This window comes from Cutaneotrichosporon cavernicola (assembly GCF_030864355.1).
Source record: "Cutaneotrichosporon cavernicola HIS019 DNA, chromosome: 4".
Lineage (NCBI taxonomy): Eukaryota > Fungi > Basidiomycota > Tremellomycetes > Trichosporonales > Trichosporonaceae > Cutaneotrichosporon > Cutaneotrichosporon cavernicola.
In genome coordinates, this window is record NC_083396.1 from 1 (window position 1) to 17,863 (window position 17,863).

General features: G+C 58.6%; 10 protein-coding genes across 10 annotated transcripts; 4 read left to right on the plus strand and 6 right to left on the minus strand.

The window, feature by feature from the left end:
* Positions 1-552: 552 nt before the first annotated feature.
* CcaverHIS019_0400010 (uncharacterized protein) lies at positions 553-1,511 on the minus strand (the record flags this gene model as incomplete). Its single annotated transcript, XM_060599786.1, has 3 exons — positions 553-703; positions 810-1,269; positions 1,331-1,511. 3 exons carry the CDS (start codon positions 1,509-1,511, stop codon positions 553-555), a joined length of 792 nt encoding a protein of 263 aa, XP_060456446.1.
* A 608-nt stretch (positions 1,512-2,119) lies between these two features.
* CcaverHIS019_0400020 (uncharacterized protein) lies at positions 2,120-3,020 on the minus strand (the record flags this gene model as incomplete). The annotated part of the gene is made up of 3 exons (XM_060599787.1): positions 2,120-2,505; positions 2,557-2,846; positions 2,917-3,020. The coding sequence occupies 3 exons, from the start codon at positions 3,018-3,020 to the stop codon at positions 2,120-2,122; spliced, it is 780 nt and encodes a 259-aa protein (XP_060456447.1).
* Positions 3,021-4,128: 1,108 nt separating this feature from the next.
* CcaverHIS019_0400030 (uncharacterized protein) lies at positions 4,129-5,147 on the minus strand (the record flags this gene model as incomplete). Its single annotated transcript, XM_060599790.1, has 3 exons — positions 4,129-4,728; positions 4,761-4,832; positions 4,923-5,147. The coding sequence occupies 3 exons, from the start codon at positions 5,145-5,147 to the stop codon at positions 4,129-4,131; spliced, it is 897 nt and encodes a 298-aa protein (XP_060456448.1).
* A 236-nt stretch (positions 5,148-5,383) lies between these two features.
* On the plus strand, positions 5,384-6,398 carry CcaverHIS019_0400040 (uncharacterized protein; the record flags this gene model as incomplete). Its single annotated transcript, XM_060599791.1, has 2 exons — positions 5,384-5,460; positions 5,699-6,398. The coding sequence occupies 2 exons, from the start codon at positions 5,384-5,386 to the stop codon at positions 6,396-6,398; spliced, it is 777 nt and encodes a 258-aa protein (XP_060456449.1).
* A 583-nt stretch (positions 6,399-6,981) lies between these two features.
* CcaverHIS019_0400050 (uncharacterized protein) lies at positions 6,982-8,800 on the minus strand (the record flags this gene model as incomplete). Its single annotated transcript, XM_060599792.1, has 4 exons — positions 6,982-8,246; positions 8,287-8,488; positions 8,521-8,675; positions 8,716-8,800. The coding sequence occupies 4 exons, from the start codon at positions 8,798-8,800 to the stop codon at positions 6,982-6,984; spliced, it is 1,707 nt and encodes a 568-aa protein (XP_060456450.1).
* Positions 8,801-9,047: 247 nt separating this feature from the next.
* Positions 9,048-10,774, plus strand: CcaverHIS019_0400060 (uncharacterized protein; the record flags this gene model as incomplete). The annotated part of the gene is made up of 7 exons (XM_060599793.1): positions 9,048-9,130; positions 9,163-9,219; positions 9,254-9,316; positions 9,363-10,267; positions 10,305-10,456; positions 10,499-10,654; positions 10,694-10,774. The coding sequence occupies 7 exons, from the start codon at positions 9,048-9,050 to the stop codon at positions 10,772-10,774; spliced, it is 1,497 nt and encodes a 498-aa protein (XP_060456451.1).
* A 186-nt stretch (positions 10,775-10,960) lies between these two features.
* On the minus strand, positions 10,961-12,811 carry CcaverHIS019_0400070 (uncharacterized protein; the record flags this gene model as incomplete). The annotated part of the gene is made up of 4 exons (XM_060599794.1): positions 10,961-11,991; positions 12,049-12,224; positions 12,275-12,553; positions 12,618-12,811. The coding sequence occupies 4 exons, from the start codon at positions 12,809-12,811 to the stop codon at positions 10,961-10,963; spliced, it is 1,680 nt and encodes a 559-aa protein (XP_060456452.1).
* Positions 12,812-13,251: 440 nt separating this feature from the next.
* On the plus strand, positions 13,252-13,863 carry CcaverHIS019_0400080 (uncharacterized protein; the record flags this gene model as incomplete). The annotated part of the gene is made up of 1 exon (XM_060599795.1): positions 13,252-13,863. One exon carries the CDS (start codon positions 13,252-13,254, stop codon positions 13,861-13,863), a length of 612 nt encoding a protein of 203 aa, XP_060456453.1.
* Positions 13,864-14,638: 775 nt separating this feature from the next.
* Positions 14,639-15,876, plus strand: CcaverHIS019_0400090 (uncharacterized protein; the record flags this gene model as incomplete). The annotated part of the gene is made up of 2 exons (XM_060599796.1): positions 14,639-15,142; positions 15,199-15,876. The coding sequence occupies 2 exons, from the start codon at positions 14,639-14,641 to the stop codon at positions 15,874-15,876; spliced, it is 1,182 nt and encodes a 393-aa protein (XP_060456454.1).
* Positions 15,877-16,693: 817 nt separating this feature from the next.
* Positions 16,694-17,677, minus strand: CcaverHIS019_0400100 (uncharacterized protein; the record flags this gene model as incomplete). The annotated part of the gene is made up of 1 exon (XM_060599797.1): positions 16,694-17,677. One exon carries the CDS (start codon positions 17,675-17,677, stop codon positions 16,694-16,696), a length of 984 nt encoding a protein of 327 aa, XP_060456455.1.
* Positions 17,678-17,863: the final 186 nt, after the last annotated feature.

Sequence of the window (17,863 nt, forward strand, 5' to 3'; positions counted from 1 at the left end):
ACCCCCTAACCCCCTAACCCCCTAACCCCCTAACCCCCTAACCCCCTAACCCCCTAACCCCCTAACCCCCTAACCCCCTAACCCCCTAACCCCCTAACCCCCTAACCCCCTAACCCCCTAACCCCCTAACCCCCTAACCCCCTAACCCCCTAACCCCCTAACCCCCTAACCCCCTAACCCCCTAACCCCCTAACCCCCTAACCCCCTAACCCCCTAACCCCCTAACCCCCTAACCCCCTAACCCCCTAACCCCCTAACCCCCTAACCCCCTAACCCCCTAACCCCTAACCCCCTAACCCCCTAACCCCCTAACCCCCTAACCCCCTAACCCCCTAACCCACAGGAGGGACACGGCGCACGATGGGGCGGGAGAATATGCGGTGCAGGATGCAGCGCGATATGCGAGTGTGGTGGCGCACTTCAGAGCGATAGCGGAGACAGGGGCAGTGGCGGGGACGGGGACGGGGACGGGAGGGTTGTTGCTACTACGGCGCATGTGTAGTTGCCACGTAGTCACGTTGACTTGGCCGACGAACCTGACGAGTCGCGTGATTATGCTGTGGGCGATACCCCCGGCGGCAGGGGGAACAGCGGCTGACCATAGCCCGGGCTCAGGGGCGGCTGGTTGCGCTCCTCGCGCCGAGCGTTAATGTCAGCCATCCGGTTGGCGACGCGCACGTCTATTGGCGACTTTGCGACGGTGCTGGGATGAGTGAGTGAGATGAGGATAAGGACACGGAGGAGGAGACGCCGAGGACATGGAGGACAAGGACCACAGGGGGACACGGAGGACGAGGAGGGAGACTCACACGTTGCGGCCCAGGAAGTTCATCACGCCATTACCAACCTGCGCGGCGGCGTCCAGGTGCGCGGCATCTCCTGGATGAAAGAACTGGACCATGACGTCCCACTTCTGGCACGAGTCGTCCGTGTAGTCCAGAGTGACGTGGTGGATAGGGCCGTACTGGATGAGCTCGTCATACACGTGTCCCGGCGTGGGGAAGTCTTCGGGCCACTGGCAGTCTTCCATCCACTCAGCATCGGCCAAGTTGGCAGGCTCGGCCGCGCCGCCGCCGCCGCCTCCGCCTCCGACGTCCTTGACCGTGCACGGAGCGATGATCCGGCGCGTGAACGGCGTCAGGATGTCGGGGTACATTCTCCCGTAGCCGGGTAGCACAAAGGAGACGAAGCTGCCTCGCAGGGCTGGGTGCGTGTTGAGGATCGCCAGCGCGCGGTCGGCATCCGCTGTCGTCGCGAGCGAGAGCTGCGCTGCGAAGGTGTCAATGAACAGCAGGCACCACATATCACAACAGCAGCATTGATACGTTACCATTCTTGGTATGCTGTGGCGGGGTGTCTCCAAATGTCAACGACTTGAACCCTGTACAGAGCTGCATGAGCGTCGTCTCGAGCCAGTGCAGGTTGGTGTGCGAGGGGATATTGTTAACGGCGACAGTAGTCGTCTGGCCCGGGTACGCGTCCTGCAATGGGTAGTCGAAGCCGTCAGTCATGTCTGTGACCTCCTGGGGATAGGCGGAGCGAGTGGTGAGGTGGATGCAGGAGGTCGATGGGGTCGATGGGGTCGATGGATGGCCGCAAGTGCTTTGAGAGCGAGTGGATGGATGTTGACTGCAGTGACATGACTCGAGTCCAAGTTACTATGTACGATAGGCTACGGCACGTGACTTATGCCACGTGATACTAACAATGACAAGTCAGCTGGTTTCTTTAGTAGTTGATTGGAACGACTAGACGAGATAGCTACGTAGAGCCCCTAAGTAGACGGTGGGGCTTGTGGAGCCGTGGGAACGCAGTCAGGGTACTTGTCCCGATTCCGCAATCACCCCAAGACCTGGTTGGTGTACGCCTCAACCCGTCCCCACGTAATATAGCAGACAGACGTGTGATGCACCCCGCTAGGTAGAACATTGTGGGCAACGTGAGCAGCGAGTTGGACGAATGGGGCATTGAACAGTGAGACTAGCATGCTAGAGCAAGTCGTCAAGATGAGGACTGCAATCACACATGCCCGTTTCTGACCCAGGAGCTTACTGTCACCATGCTGTGCAGGACATGTACTGTACGTATGTACAGCCGACGTTACATCTCTTGTTACACTCTAGTGGTAGTCGGCCTTCCAGACGTCAATCTTCTCGTCCACGACCTTTTTAATCTCCTCCTGAACAGTCTTCTTGCCGTCCATGACTTGGAAGGTAAGGCCGATTGTGCCGGGCTCCTCGGCGCTTGCGAGGAGAACTTGGGCGACGAGCTCGCGCGACGCCGGAAGGAGCTTGGCTGCCATGTCGCCAATGTCCATGACTTCTGTGACGCCGTCCCTGGCCATCTCGGTGATACCGAGCAGCGCGCCACTGGCGGGCTGGTTGGTGAGAGCTCCAGGGCGGAGGCAGGTAAAGTCCAGCCCGCTGGCCTGCAGCGCGACCTCGGCCGCGTACTTGGCCTTGAGGTAGTCGGGCATGGCGGTCTGGAACGTCTTGGAGGTGAGTTCTGGCGTGTGAGTCTGGGTTCCCGGCGGGGTGGTAGTACAGTACAACTCACTGGAACCCTCAGAGTAGTACTTGGGGTACGGAAGGCTGCCGTCGCGAGCATCAATGGTGCTAACGACGAGTACGCGCTTCATGTTGGCCTCGCGCGCTGCGTCAAAGACCTTGCGGGCACCTTGGTGGTCGACAGCCTCCATGGACGCGGCAGAGCCCTCGCTTCCGGCCGCGGCCCAGACAATGACATCGGGCGTGGTCTTCTTGAGGAGTGAGAGGACCTGGGACGCCGTGGCGTGTTCAATGTCCAGGACCTCGGGAGTGGCCCCGATCGACTTGAGAGTCGCATCGCTGCGGGTCAGCGACAGAGCTGGAGAGGATCCAATGGATGTGTGTGTGGAGAATCACGACGTTGACTCACTGCTTGCTGTTGCGCACAACAGAGGTAACAGAGTGCTTGGGGGAAGCCAGCTTGGCGAAGAGGACGGCGATGCGGCCGCCACCACCAAAGACGAGGAACTTCATGTTTGTGAGAGAGTGAGAGTGAGAGATGGAGAGAGAGTGAGCAAAAGGAGTGCCAGTGCTGAGCGAGCGAGCTGCTGTAGATGCTTTGTGTCAAGTCGCGAGTCGACGTTTATATAGTTACGATACGAATGCTGCCCCTCCACTCGTTGCTGCTCCCCCCTCCACCCAAAATGTCGTCATGGCAACCAGAAGCGTAATATCTCGGCAGTGCCTGGACTCTTGACCCCCAACACGTGGTTTATGCCCGCCGGCCTATTTGGTTTTTGTTCCTTCGTTTTCTTCAACGCAACCTGCAAACCATTGATAAACGAGAGGGCAGCCCCGAACGCAGCTCCCTCATCGGCTCATGGGGTGGCCGAGCCGGGGCCGCCGGCCTTGGATGGAGGATGTGGAGGTCGAGGTGCCGGCAGGGGATGACTCAGTGCTACCCATCACTCTGCTCACTCTGCAATGCAGGCGCGCAACCGAGCTAGCCCTGCATGCGGTGGTGGGTGGACAACAAACCAGCCTCCACGACGGGATGTCGACGATATATCGTCGCCGGTGCTCATCCGTCGCCGCCAGTTGTGAGCTGCTGTAGCCCGTCATGTCCTAGGGTGGCCTGTTGTTGGCGGTTGTAGCTGTGCCGCTCGGCAGATTCGGGTGCCACCAGCCTCTCTGTTGGGAAAAGCAATAATAACGGCGCTCGCATTGTCCTGGGAGACTGAGCAACACGAAACCGAAGCCCGCTATCATCGCGACCAAGACGCCGAGGTTTCGAGCCTAAGCGCCTTCGCCAGAACGCCAGATCCATCTCCCTTTCAGATAAGATACAGTATCCCTGGATCATCTCGGACCGCTCCAATCGCTTATCGGAACGCCTCGTCAACCTCTCTCCTTGTCTTGCGCCCTTGTGCTTTCAGGTCGGCATGTCCGACCCGCTAACCCTCCTGTGGCGCCTGTCGCTGGTCCATTCGGTACACGCGTGTTCGGGGCCCCCACCCTGGAAGCCTGTACAGAGGGAACGCCACAATCCTGTAGGCCAAACCGTCCTGCAGCTTATGCACGCCGCCCAAGACTCTCAGATACAAGTGACAACGTACGTACATAATTGAGAACAGGTACATGTTTAGCGGGGAAGCCCGTGGACGCGAAGATCGATCCGGGCGACGTCGTCACTTCGTGTCTTGTTCACATTGTCCGGCTCATGGTCTTCATCATCATCCAAGCTCCGAATGTCCACGAGGGACACAATGGGATCGGCTAACTCGTCCTCACCACTCTTGGACGATTGGGACGAGGTCGAGTGCGATGGGGATGTGCTCAGACCAGGCGACGGTGCGTGATCGCTCGCGCACATCTCCGATACATTGTCGCGAGCGCGAGACTCGCTCGCATATACCATCGGGGCCCAGTCGGTCAGGATCTCCTGGTGTATCGTGGTGCCGTCCCACGTGAGTTTGACATTGCGCGACGCGTCGGTCTCGGGGTCGTACTGCCAGGCGGCCCACTCCCTCGACGTCGCATCGTCGGGGGGTCCATAACTCGCCACGAGCGCGTCCACCGCACTCCATGGGGAGGGGTTGGCGTTGTACTCATCAGAGTCGTAGGCATTCCAGAGCTGGTCCATACACGCCAGCACGCGTCCCTCGCGCAGCGTGCTGTCCCCCTGGTCAAGGTCAAGGGGAGCGAGTAGCTCGGGGGCCTGCTTGGCAAGCACATCCTTGGCCTGGAGTCAGCCACGCAACGTGAAGAACGGACCGTATCGACAGTCTCGGCGGAGGCGTCTCGCAGCCACTGGTGCCACTCGCGGACCGTCTTGGCGATACGGCGCTGCTCGAAATGGCAGGACTCCCGGAGTTCATCGTTACTGGGGTTTGAGCACGTGCGGTAAGCCCACTATGCGACGTACAGTTATATAACAATTTCAAGGATCCCCATGTCAAAGTCGGTCCCGTCGATGGGTTGGCGGTCGCGGATGGCGCGTGCAAGGTTGCGGCTGGCCGCCTGCGCCGCGTAGCGGATGTCGCTCCGCTTGCCTGGGAAGAAGTAGTCCCGCGGCCATTCGTTGCGCGGAAAGTCGACCACGCCGTACTCTTGGTCATCAGTGTCATCAGTGTTGGACAGTGGTGGATCGGTAGAGAGCATGGAAGGAGTGGCAACGAGTGGGTCAAGGAGAAATGGCGCATCAAGGTGAGATGACCATGTTGGGTGGCGACAAACAATAATGACGTGGCGTTTGTAAACACGTGTCATGTCGACTGGACGCGCCTTGTTTTTCTATTTCGCTCCGTTTGGGTTGTTTCGACTAGAACCGCAACATCAACAGCGTCGACAACGACCATAACGACATAGAACACTTGTGGGGCACTTCCTCCGCCAGCATGCAGACCACCATATCACTATCAAGCCAGACCCCATTCGCCTGGATCGGGTCACCAGCGAGATCACCGACTTTGAAGTAGGCAGTGACGGTCGCGCGGTCTTGAGGTCATTGCTGGCATCCTTCAAACGCGGTGTACCAAAGGCGAGGCCCAAGCCCAATCTCAGCTTGAAGGAGACTTGACCATCTTCCTGGCGGCCATTTCCCAAGCTGGCCGAGCAGGGTACGCTACTCTTTCCCATGGCCCATGCTCATCTACAGGGGTAACAAACTCACCGTTAGCTGTGCGCAGCCAATTGAAGCTCGCATACAGCAGGCACCGCGTTGCTTACGCAGATTTCGGGCTTGTGCAGTGGGAACAAGGCAACGATCACAGCGACGCCCGCCGCGACGACGTCATCAAGTACCTTGGTGCGGCCACCGAGGTCAAGCGCTACGCGCGTCTTCCGGACGAGTCTATCGTGGCTCTCCAGGATGCATGGCGTCGTGGGGATAGATTCGACGCCCTTCTTGGGGGTGCAGACACAACTCCGACATTCAATCTCGACGGTGTCGCAGTGGAGGGTGCGTTGCGATCTGCACTGTACTTTATCCTTGAGGCTGCTACATACGGCTGGGCTGCGTGGACCCGGTTCGGCATCGCCACCAACGGCCTTGCGTGGGTCCCCGCACAGACATCGGTGGCCGGCAAGGAAATCACGGTCACCTATGGACACCCGCTGGGCTCTTTCAAGAACGGCGACCTGTTGCGTTATTCACCGCCTACAGCACACGGTAAGCGCCCGTGCAAACGCACGCGCACACAGGCCCGTCAGTTACTCTCCATGACGCCCCCGTCGTCCCACAACGTGACGCTGCCACACCCGATCAGCCTGTTCGGATTCCTCGTGCTTGCGGCCATTGGGGCGATCAAGAGCCGTGTAGAGTGCTCGCTGCTGTATGCCGGCGGCGACGATGGTATCGTGAACCCCGACGAGCCGATACCTGGATGGCGACGGTCACTGCGCGGGCGGTAAATAGGATGACGTGATGACTGACATTGTACAATTCTCCACGAGGCATGTAGTGGCGAGGACTGCGCGATTCCGTCGCACTTGGGTCGTGATTCGTAGGTTATGGTGTCTCTTTTAACATGTCCAGTACGTTCTTGTTCGAGAAATGGGCCCATTTCTTGGGCAGGAGTTGGGGGGTTAGTTGTTTCCTGTTGTTGTCTTGTCACGCAAATTCATAACCCCCTGAGTCCAATGCAACTGTTGAGCCACGGACCACTCCCACCCATGCGTCCCCCCGTGCCCACAACTGACCCCCTGGCCCTCCCTCCCCCCAATAGCCCTCACCGAGGCGACCTGCCTAACCGTCACCCACTGGATGCCAGGGACCCACACTGGCCCCCAGCTCCAGCACCCTGTCCACGACTTCTGCGACCAAGTCATTGCCCTCTTGCAACGATTCCATGCCCTCGAGTCCCACCTGGAGAGTACGTCTATAGCGATACAGAGGTTTACCACAGCTGGTGCCTCTGGCCGGTCCAGCGGTCCAACAGGATTGAGCGATTGCATCAACTGTGGCGGTGGCACTGCATACGCAGTTTTTACAGCACTACTGCGTCGCCTTCATCGCCCACAGGCCCAGCTCCTCAACCCGCGCTGCCCCTTTACGTGTGTACGACACGCCTGTGATCTCCGATGAGGTGTACACTCGCGTCGCGAGGGAGAAACGGTCGTTGGCAAACACCTCGATCACGTCGTGGTCGAGGAAGACCTGGAGCCTTAGGGGCTCGATCCCGCCATCGGTGCGGAGGAGAGTCATCGGACCCTCCTCGTCGTACGTTGCGATGTCGCTTGCGCCATTTGACGCGTCGCGGTGCACCACGATCGTCTCGCGCTTAGGGTAGAATGTGATCCGCGTCGCGGTGCTGTAGTCGCCGCTGTGCCGGACGTGAATCGATACCTCATCCGTGTCGTCCGTGATGTCAAACGTCGCGTTGATCATGCACGCAAGCGGGGAGGCGTCCGCGATGGCGAGGCGATCGCCGTCGAAAAACTCGGCGTGGAATAACTGCTCACCCCGCAACGACCCCAGCTCCGTGAGGGGCCGGATGCCGAGCGTGGCGACAGTGCACACGCCATCCGAGGTCGAGAGTACCTCAAAGCTCCGCACCTCGTCCATCTTGGATGCCAAAGCACCCGTGACCCCGTCGTACGTTGCGAGGAAGAGCTCGCGCGGCACACCAAGGCATCCTGTCCACGACTTTGCCTCGAGGGCCGCGTCGTTCAAGCACTCCTCGATCACCCAGCCCCATAGAACCGTGCGCCCGTCGGGATGCTTGAACGTGTTGCCAGCGTACAGGTCGCCCCAGTCCACCATGCCCGACGCGCTCGTCGCCAGGTCGATTTCACCTGCCCTCTCCTCCAGTGTGCCCATAAGCCAGGATGCGTAGCGCGGCGTGCGTTCCGGAGCTTCCTTCTGAGTGGGCGCAGTCGGGCGTGGTTTCCCGCCCTCGGAGCCCGTGATGATGACTTGCCTCTCGGCGCCATCCGCAGCCAGCGAGAGAAAGTTGGTGCACTCGAGATTGACGCCCAGGTCGCCACCCCAACGCCCGGCTGGACGATGGTTCGTTGGCACGCGCAAAAGGGGGTGGAGATACTTCCACTGCGTCAGGTCGGCTGGGTCGACCTCGTACAGGAAGGTACGCGGCCCGACATCCTTTATGCCGCCCGAGATGAGGCCATACAACCTCCCATCCTCGAGTCCTCGCGCGGAGTCCATCGCTGGCCACGCCGCGAGAAACGGGTCGCGAAAGCCCGTGACGACCATGTCGGCTGGTTCCTCGCTGAGAATCGGGTTCGCGTCCGACTTGATCCCTGCGGTGAGTTTTGTGGCAAAGGGCCAGCGTAAACTCACATGTCTGTCCACGATCGCTTGATACAGCCACCGCCAACCCCTCACATCCGCGCGTGTACGGCAAGGTCCAGTGGAGCGGGAGAGCGTCGACGTTGGTGTAGAACACGCTCAACTGGTCCTCCCCGCGCAGCCCCGTGGGCCAGAAACACCCGGTGAAAATGCCCTCCCGGTCATAGTCCTGGTCCGGCTGGATGGCTGGTGTCTCCCGTCAGCGTAGCGAGCGACATGGCTTACTTCGGGCGAAGCGTGCGACCAGTGCAGCAAGTCCTTGCTCGTCGCATGTCCCCATGAAATCTTGTCCCATCGGTGCGAGAGCGGAGTCCACTGGTAGAAGAGGTGGTACAGCCCCGTCTTGACGTCGTAGCCTGGCGCGCAGGGGTCGTTCATCCCTTGGCTGTCAGCAAGTTGTGCTAGGGAGGCTCTACTCACATCCCTTCGGCGCGATGAAGTGGTACGCTGGCCGTCCCGCTGATAGATACGCTGGCCGTCCGGCTGATATCTGGTTGTCGCCCATGGTGAATGTGTGATGCACAGTCCATCTGGGCGAGTGGGGCTGGGTGCAGTCTTTAAAGATGATCAGACGTGGAGAGGCGAGCACGATGGGGCTTCACAGAGTGGGGGCCAAGACTCCAAGATCGGAGTTGCTCCGATTGCACCGGTCCTTCTCTACCGGCAGATTACTTTATTGACCGGCGCTGCCCACTGGCACAACAGCTCCCCGTCGTCAACCTCCGGGCAACTCTATCGCATCGTCACTCACAATGCCGTCGGAGAGCCCACAGCGGAGATCGCCCTCCCCTCAGAGTGCGGCAGATGGCCCAGTCCCCACGAAGCAGCTGGCTTGGTATGTCCGAGTCTAGTCGCCGCTCACCTTAGCGCCGGATGCCGGTCAATCAAAGTGCGCTGCATTACGCCGGTGGACAGTGAGGCCTGGTGAGTCAGGCCGACGTTCCAAGCTTACTGGCAGTAAGCGCTGTATTCGTCTCGAGCAGACATGCGAGCGTATGGCTCCCGGCCGCCCGGGGCGGCCGTGAGGGAGGAAAAAGTGGGTTGATTTCTCGGGCTGCGGCTGACAGTTGCAACCACAACAGCCTTCAACGAGCGTTCCATCTCATCGAGAGGGAATTCGACAAGGCGCATAGGACGTCCAGCCCTTCCGCTTCCAACGCGGGGCTGGCGGCGCCGCGGAGGCCCTCTGAGTCACTGTCGGTGCTCCGCAGGAGCCGGAGCCCACAGCGCAGGCAGCCTTCGATCGCTGGCAGCCCCGCGCTGCCTGCCATGCCTTCGCCTCGGCCCATGCCCATGCTCCCTTCCCCCGGTGCTGCACGTTTCAGACCACTTCTGGGGAACGTGCCTGGCTCACGGACAGCGCAGCAACCCCATGCCGACGTACAAGCCTCGCCATCCAGCTCGCCGTTGTTTCCCATCCTGCCAGAGCCCTTTGGGGTGACCTCTCAGGCCCTCACCAATGGCATCTCCCCAGCGACGGAGCAGAGTTGTTCGAGCTGGTACGAGGGCGTTGACTCGGTAGACGATAACGAAGGAGAACTCACCAACCCCGTCCGCCTGCTTGTAGAGGCGGCCGAGGCGTCCGCTCGCGTCTCGGAATTGTCGCGCCCCGCGTCGGCCTCAGGGCCGCCAACCATTCCACTACAGTACACACTGCCAGATACTCTTCGCTCCCTGGCCAACGAGGGCGAGGTCGACGAGCGTCTCGCGCACTTGGCTGCTGACGCCGAATACCTGGCCGAGGGACTGCAGTTGATGACGTCCGACGCTGCGCCGGCGGGACTGACGTCGGCGGAAAAGTCGTTTTTCAAGCCTTTCCGCAAGTCGATCAGGCGCGAGCTCGAGATAGAGTACGATCCGCTTGCGCGCTCCCTCATCAATGAGCGGGAGGCGTGTGTCTTCTTCGACGCCTACTTCCAGCGTCTGCACCCGTTGCTTCCGGTCCTCGATCCCACCTTGCATACTATGGAATGTAAGAGAATAGAAGGTGCATCGCTGACTCAAATCAGTTATTCACCGCCGGTCACTCTTTCTCTTCAGCGTCATCTGTGCACACGGCGCATCGATGACCAGCGGCGCCGAGGAGGCAACGAAACGGCTCAGATGGCATGCGCAACGCCTTGCCGAGATGATCAACCCGAAGGGGTATGCTTCTGTTGAGGTAAGTCAGCGCAGGGATGAGGTGCAACTGCTGACGCCACAGATCATTCAAGCATTCCTTATCTGGTCGACATGGCTGCCCTCGAGCGAGCGGTTCCAGGAGGAGAGACTCTGGCACGAAGCAAAGTACGCCATTAACATGGCTGTTGAGATTGGCTTGATGATTCCGGTTCCGGACAATCCAGATCAACTAGCTACAGTGAGCTGAGCCTCTACACAGGTCCTGTACTGATTCCAGGTTCAGAACCTGGCTTCCTGCTTTGAGAACATCGACGTGGCCGGCACCCTCCTGGTGCGCCGGGCCAGCCGCAACTGCTAACGCCTGTGGCAGCACCTCTTCCTCGGTCGGGCAGCGGGTGATTCCAAACGAATCGGAGTCGACGGGACGTTGCAAGGAGATGCACGTCCTTTGCAGCGCGCCGCGGCTTGGCTGCCATCCAACGGCCCCTTGCGCCGTGTTACCGTTTCTCTTGGCGATTCATTCACCCTACTGTAAAGTTTTCATCTACTTTGGCCCCTTCATGAACCCCTCCCAGGCCTCCATGACTTTGTCAAATACCTCTTGCTTCATCAACCTCTGGATGATATCCCTTCTGTCCACCGTCTCGGGCGTCTCGTGCGGCACGATGCGCGACTCGTCTTTCTCACCTTGCTCCGTTGCAAAGTACACCATCGCACTTTCCTCGGCGCCGTCTTTGTACGCCGGCCAAGGTGATCCTCCGTTCACGAACGAAATGACATCCTTGGTAAACCGATCGCCTGCCTTTTGCTGGCCAGGTGCCAAACACTCCCGGTAGTTTTGCAGCACGAATGCAATGTCCAGAATATGGGTCGCATGGCCCTTCCACGGCCCATCCCATGGATTGGGTTCGTTAAAGCGATATAGGAAGGACTCAGTGCCAGTCTCCGAACCCACATCGGACCATGCCCTGGCGAAGGCTCTGGCACCAAGAGCGAAGCAAATGTCGGTCGCCAATCCTAAGACAGCCACAAGTGACTCGGGGGTGTTGGCCGTTGCGGTGGATTCCAAGCCGTAACCGGAGATGATGGCAGGTGCGAGTGATGTGTTGATGGGGTCGAAGGTCGCTTTGAGGTGATCTGCGAGCGTCTTCGGAAGGATGTCGGCTCGTGCCGACACGCGAGGTGCGTAAGCGCTGCCATCCATTTGGCAGTCGCCCACCAAGACCCTCTTGCACCACTTCATGCCGGGGAACAGCTTGAGTGCCTCCCGTTTGTCGGCCAGGGCGGCGTACGTCGTGGCGCGAGGGATCAGGTCGCCGTCTATAAGTGGGGCCATGGGGACCTTGCGCCCAATCTTCTCCCGGATGTCCTCCATGGAAGCGTCAAGGTAGCGTTGCACCTGAGCTTTCCCACCTGAGGGGACGGGGGCGCCATCAGTCGCAAGCAACTCAAGAGCGGCAGCGAACGACCGCTCTGCGAGCGCCATCGGTTTGGCCTTCACGAGAGACGAGCCGCTCATGCCAATGAATTGGCTGAACAGGGGTTCCTCGGAGTGCATGAGGAAGGTGCCCGACGCTGCATCGAGTCAGTAACAAGACACAGTCATCCCATTAATTCAGCAACTCTTCTTACCTGCTCCTGCACTTTCACCGATGAATGTGACACACTCCGGATCACCGTTGAAGCCTGCAATATGCTTGCGGATCCACTTGAAGCCAAGGCGCTGGTCGGCCAAGCCATTGTTCGGCTTGTATCCCGCGGCTGCCATGGCCGACGAGTATAGAAATCCAGCAACACCCAGACGATAGCTTGGCGGGTGTTATCAGGCATTCATTTACCAACACAGCAAGACACTCACTTAATGCCCACCGCTATGATAGGCTGATCTTGCTCTATGCTTATCTGAACGATGCGAGCCAAGTCGTACTGAGGGTATGAGCTGCTTCCAGTCGCAAAAGCACCACCATGGACGAGCGCGAGTACTGGCAATGCCGACGTCGATGCCACTTTGCTGGGGAGAGCTATGTTGAGCGTCAGACACTCGGTGTCATTCTGTTCAAACTCCGGGGATGGGAGAGACTGCTGGATGAGGCTGTGCTCCCAGCTGCAACCGTTGGCGGGGCTGATGGGGATGGGCCTGTAAATCAGTATCATGGGCATGTGGTTTTGACGTCGATGACCGTCGTTGCAGCTGGACGTACCCGACTGTAGTGGCATCCAGAACGCCGTCTCGGACACGGGCATGATCCGCTGGGTAAGACTCAAGGAGCACACCCGGAGCGAACCGGTCAGCAAGAGTTGCGTACTGCACTCCAAGCAGCTGGGTAACTCCAGGGACCTTGATGACGCCCTTGATGTTCCCAATAGTTGGATGCTGCAGGACACTTTCGACCATGGCGATTGAAGGGATTGATGGTGTATGACAGAAGGAGAGATGTCAAGAAATGACTCGCTCGATTATCCAAAGTCTGTTAAGACAAGATCAGCCGCTATCACATTACTTCCGCACTGTCCGAACTATTCTGCATTCAGACAACCATTGCTTGCACGCAATCAATTGACTGACAACCCCACAGCATAGGTTGCGGCAAGCTCCCGCAGGCCCCGCAGGCACGTCTTAAGGGTACTTCCACCTTAAGTCCGCAACAACGTCTCACACAGGATGCCGAACAGACTTCTGGCACGAATGCCGGATGCCTTGGCGTCTAATCTGATAGCATTATCATCGCCAACCACCACCCCTATCATATAAAAATCCCCACGATCAAGCCCATCATCACCCACCTCGGTCGCTCTCGCCATCCAACCACAAGTTAACACCACACGCATCAAAACATGACCGTTCCCGCAGAGAAGCTCATCAGCCCGTCGTCGATCGGCCACTTTGGCATCCGCACCACGCCCGACAAGTTTGACGCCATGGTCAAGTGGCATCTCGACTTCTTCGGTGGCCGCCTTGTGCTGCGTAACTCCAAAGCCGCATTCATTGCTTGGGACCACGAGCACCACCGTATGGTCATCGTGTCCGATCCCGCGCACAAGCAGATCGCCGAGCGCTCCACGGCCGCCACCGTCTACCACATTGCATTTACCCTGGACAGCCTGGCTGACCTGGCCACCAGCTACGAGCAGAAGAAGGAGCGGGGCATCGTGCCGCACTGGCCCGTCAATCACGGCATGAGCACGAGCATGTACTACCTGGACCCGGACGGAAATGAGTTCGAGATGCAGGTCGACAACTTCGACACGGCTCAGGAAGCGGTAGACTTCATGATGACGGACGAGTACGCGCAGAACCCGATCGGGGTGGACATCGACATTGTCGAGTTCCTCCAGAGGGTCAGAAGCGGGGAGGACGAGGCGGTGATCAAGAAGCGTCCCGTCATTGGACAGCGGCTGTCGCGGTACGAGAACTCGATCTACTTCACGAAGCCAGTGGAGACGTAGGCTTTGTAAATGTCTTTGATGCAAAGAAACTGTAGAGCATGAGCCCCCGAACGCAACGCACGCCAACAACATGTTGGTCGCATTATGTTGGACAAGAGTGCCAGCCAATATTGTCCCATCCAATACGTTGCCGCGTCACCCACGCCATGTACAGTACCGTGATCTTCAAATATTGAACGATTATGTGCACAGAATGGCTCCACTATCTCGCCACTCACCCTTTCTCGAACCATAGTTCACCGTCGTCTGGTTCTGCCTAAAGCAAAGTCCCATCGCCACTGATCGCCCATTCCGTTCTGCTGTTCAGCCGTTCTGTTGTTCAGCTGTTCAGCCGCTTCGCGGTTCCGCGATGCCGCCAGCTACCAGGGCGAACGATGCCGCCTGCTACCAGGGCGAACGATGCCGCCTCTGCCCCGCAAACCCCGCAGGTATGCAATCTCCCCTACAGAGCCCCGCATTTCTCCGCATTTCCACACTCCGTAGCCAATCATAGCTCTTTGAATCGGACTGGAGCCGGGGAAGGGACATGCTGTGGCAAATGTCCGCCGACCTCCGCTTCAACCGCGTCCCACTCCCGCTCGTCTTTTCTCCTCTCCCATCGTTCGCAACCACGTCAACGGCAATGGGACCGCCTGTACGAGGACAATAACCGATACCCGATAGCAGATACCTCCATGTCGTCCGACCCAGATATACCTGTCTCGACCAGACATAATCCACATCAATCCTCTCCAACATATCCCTTCTCATCCCAACCTTGACCACCACCCGAATCATGACCGTGCCCAACAACGACAAGATTGCCATTGTCGGCGCTGGCCCCTCTGGCCTGGCCTTCGCCGCCATCCTCGAAAAGCGCGGCGGCTTCGACTATGTCATCTACGACAGCTGCGCCGAGGAGGTCCCACCCCGCGGCGGCTGCCTCGACCTCCACCCCGGCAGCGGGCAGCGGGCTCTGCGCGAGGCTAGTGTCTTTGAAGAGTTCAAGAAGCACGGCAGATACGGTGAAGCGACAATCCACCGCCTTTTCAAGCACGATGGTGAGAACATGTTCAACTTTGGGGAGGGACGCGACGCGCCCGAGATTGACCGTTGGGCGCTGCGCAAGGTCCTGCTCTCTGGCGTCCCGAAGGAGAAGATCCACTGGGGAAAGGGCGTGGCAAAGACCGAGAGGGATGAGAGTGGCGAGGTCGTTTTGACCTTCACGGACGGCTCGACGGCTAAGGGGTTCAAACTTGTCGTCGGGGCGGATGGTACTTGGAGCAAGGTCCGGCACCTGGTGAGTCTTAATCATGAGCACGCGCACCCCTGGGATCATCTGGCTAATGGGCACAGGTCACCGATGCCAAGCCGCAGTACTCTGGAAACCTCTACCTCACCACCAAGATCAACCCCACCAACCCTTGGTACGAGAAGATGAAGTCGCTCTGCCAGATGGGCTCCATGATCGCCATGGGCAACGGCGTGCACATGTTCAACTCCCGCCAGGGTGATGGACACTACCGTGTCGACGTCGGCATTCCTGGGCCCGAGGATTTTGGAACCTGCGGCATTATTCCCGACTTCAACGACCATGACAACATCAAGAAGTATCTCATGTCGGATGACATGTTCGGCCCGTATTCCGCCGAGTTGCAGGATATCATTAAGAACAGCGAGGGTCCGTTCCGCCCGTGGATCATGTACTACTTCCCAACCGAGCGGCTCAACTGGGAGACGGCAACCGGTGTCACTCTGATCGGCGACGCTGCGCACGTGACGACGCCGTTCGTGGGCGACGGCGTAAACTGCGCCATGCGCGACAGTATCATGCTGGCTGACGCCCTGGGAGAGATGGGTGTGAACGATGAGGCGCTCGCAGCGTACGAGAAGAAGATGTTCCCGTTCGCGATCGACGTCATCACTAGGAGCCTGCAGAGCCAGGCAATGTTCTTCGAGAAGGAGTCGCCGAAGGCGTTTATGGAGAATATGAGCTCGGGCAAGGCGTTGATTGGGACCACGGATCACATTTAATCTAGCTGGGTCATGATTAAGTCTTTTGATAACGTTGGTATGGAATTATCGTGTGCTGGGTATGATTCTTCTCTGCGAGAAACTGTCAAGCCAGCTTGCACATTGCCAACAGGGAAATGTGGGTGGAGCTTTGTCATGGATGACTAGTATGCACCGATAGCCGGTATGCTCGAGACCGGCAGGAGTGAATGTAGTTCCAAGGTATTGGATGATAAGGTGATATATACGTTGGAACTACCGATATTAACGAGTGTATATACTTATATGCTACTGGGACTCACGTGGCAGTGACGAGTTCACGTGACAGTGTGGCGAACCCTCGTTACTGAGTGACGAGGTTCGACCGATGTAGCCGTGGTATACGTGATGCCACTACAGGATTGCACCCAAAACATCTCTCGTTTGCCGCCATCTGCCTGCCATGATGTCCGACGCGCCAGTGAGCTGAGCTGGTCCTGACGCGCTGATAAGAGCGACATGCTTTTGGGTCAAGCTAGCGATGGTGTATCCCCCAACCATACACCGCCTTGTCGACGAGCGCCTCCTTCCTCGTGTAAATTAAACATGGTGAATACGTATCAGGTGGACAAGGATCGTCGCGTTGGATGAATGAGGAAGGAGTTAGCGGTAGGGTTGAGCGGTCTATGGTGGTATCGGTGTTGGGGCTGCTTGCAATCCAACGCGGACTAGTGTTAGTTCAGCCCTTCTCTCGCCTCTGGCCGGCAGTCGGAGATGCTGCACCTTTCGCAGGGGCGGGCGGTTCTCCAGCAGCTCAACAGATGTATACATTGCCTTCATATCACGCGACAGTACCGGTCTACAACTCTTCCTTCCTGTACAAACCCAGCGCCTCGATCATTGGCCGGTCAGTGATAGCAAACAAGTACGCGCTATCACTCTGCGACCTACAAGTGTGCGACACGACACTCCAGGCGGGGACGTTGAACGTGTCCTTGCGCATCCACATGACCACCTTCTCCTCACCCTCGGGGGTCACGATTGTCGTATAACCCTGGCCCTCATAGACGTGGTACACAAACGACAGCGTCTCGCGAACCTTGCTACTCGATGTTCCTGCGTTGACCCTTTCGGCTTGCGCCGAAATCGTCTTTGATAGATGCGAGCCATCAGCGTGCCGATAGTCAAGCTTCACATGTCCGGTTGTGGAGGCGTTCGCATCAAGCTGGGTCTGCATATCCTTCCAGGGGAACTTCAGGCCTTTGGCAAGTTCCCCCTCGGCAAGCTCGCTCGGGTACCGCGGATCGCTGTGGTTCTCTGCAAAGTTGATGGGCAGGAATCGATAGACTGGGAGATCAAGGCCGTCAAGCCAGACCATCGGACCCTTGCTGTCGCTCCCGTGGTCGTGCCAGGTCCAGCTCGGCGTCAGAATGACATCGCCTCGCTCCATAACGACTTTCTTGCCCTGGACTGCCGTGAAGGCGCCATCGCTGTCTCCCTCTACAATGAATCGCAGCGCAAAAGCAGTATGCCTGTGCGCGGGGGCAGTTTCACCGGGCAGGATAAGCTGCAAACCCGCATAGATCGTGTCGGTGGTGTAGGGCGGACCGAGAGTGGGGTTGTTGACGAGCATGAGGACACGGCGCTCGGCTTCTTCGGCGGAGATGAGGTCTCCCGCTTGCATGAGGAGAGGGCGGATGGATGCGTACGGCCAGGTTTGAACTTGAGACGAGGGGTTGGGGCGGGGTGGGACCATCTTATGGAGAACTCCCCAAAGGGGTGCGACGTGGTGGGCGTCTAGGGTGGAGTAGTACTCCTGTTGCTGGTCTTGTTCGCCCGTCATGCTTGTCGCGGACTGATCGCTTGAGGTTTGAATTTCTGGGGTAGGAGATTGGTGGGGGAAAAGATGGTGATTGCCAAGGTTGACTGAGAGTGGCGAGTGTGAGAGAGCTACGGCTGACTGAAGACAGCATATATCTGCCTGCATCTACATGGATCGAGATCGCCGGAGCACGACACGAAGTGAGAG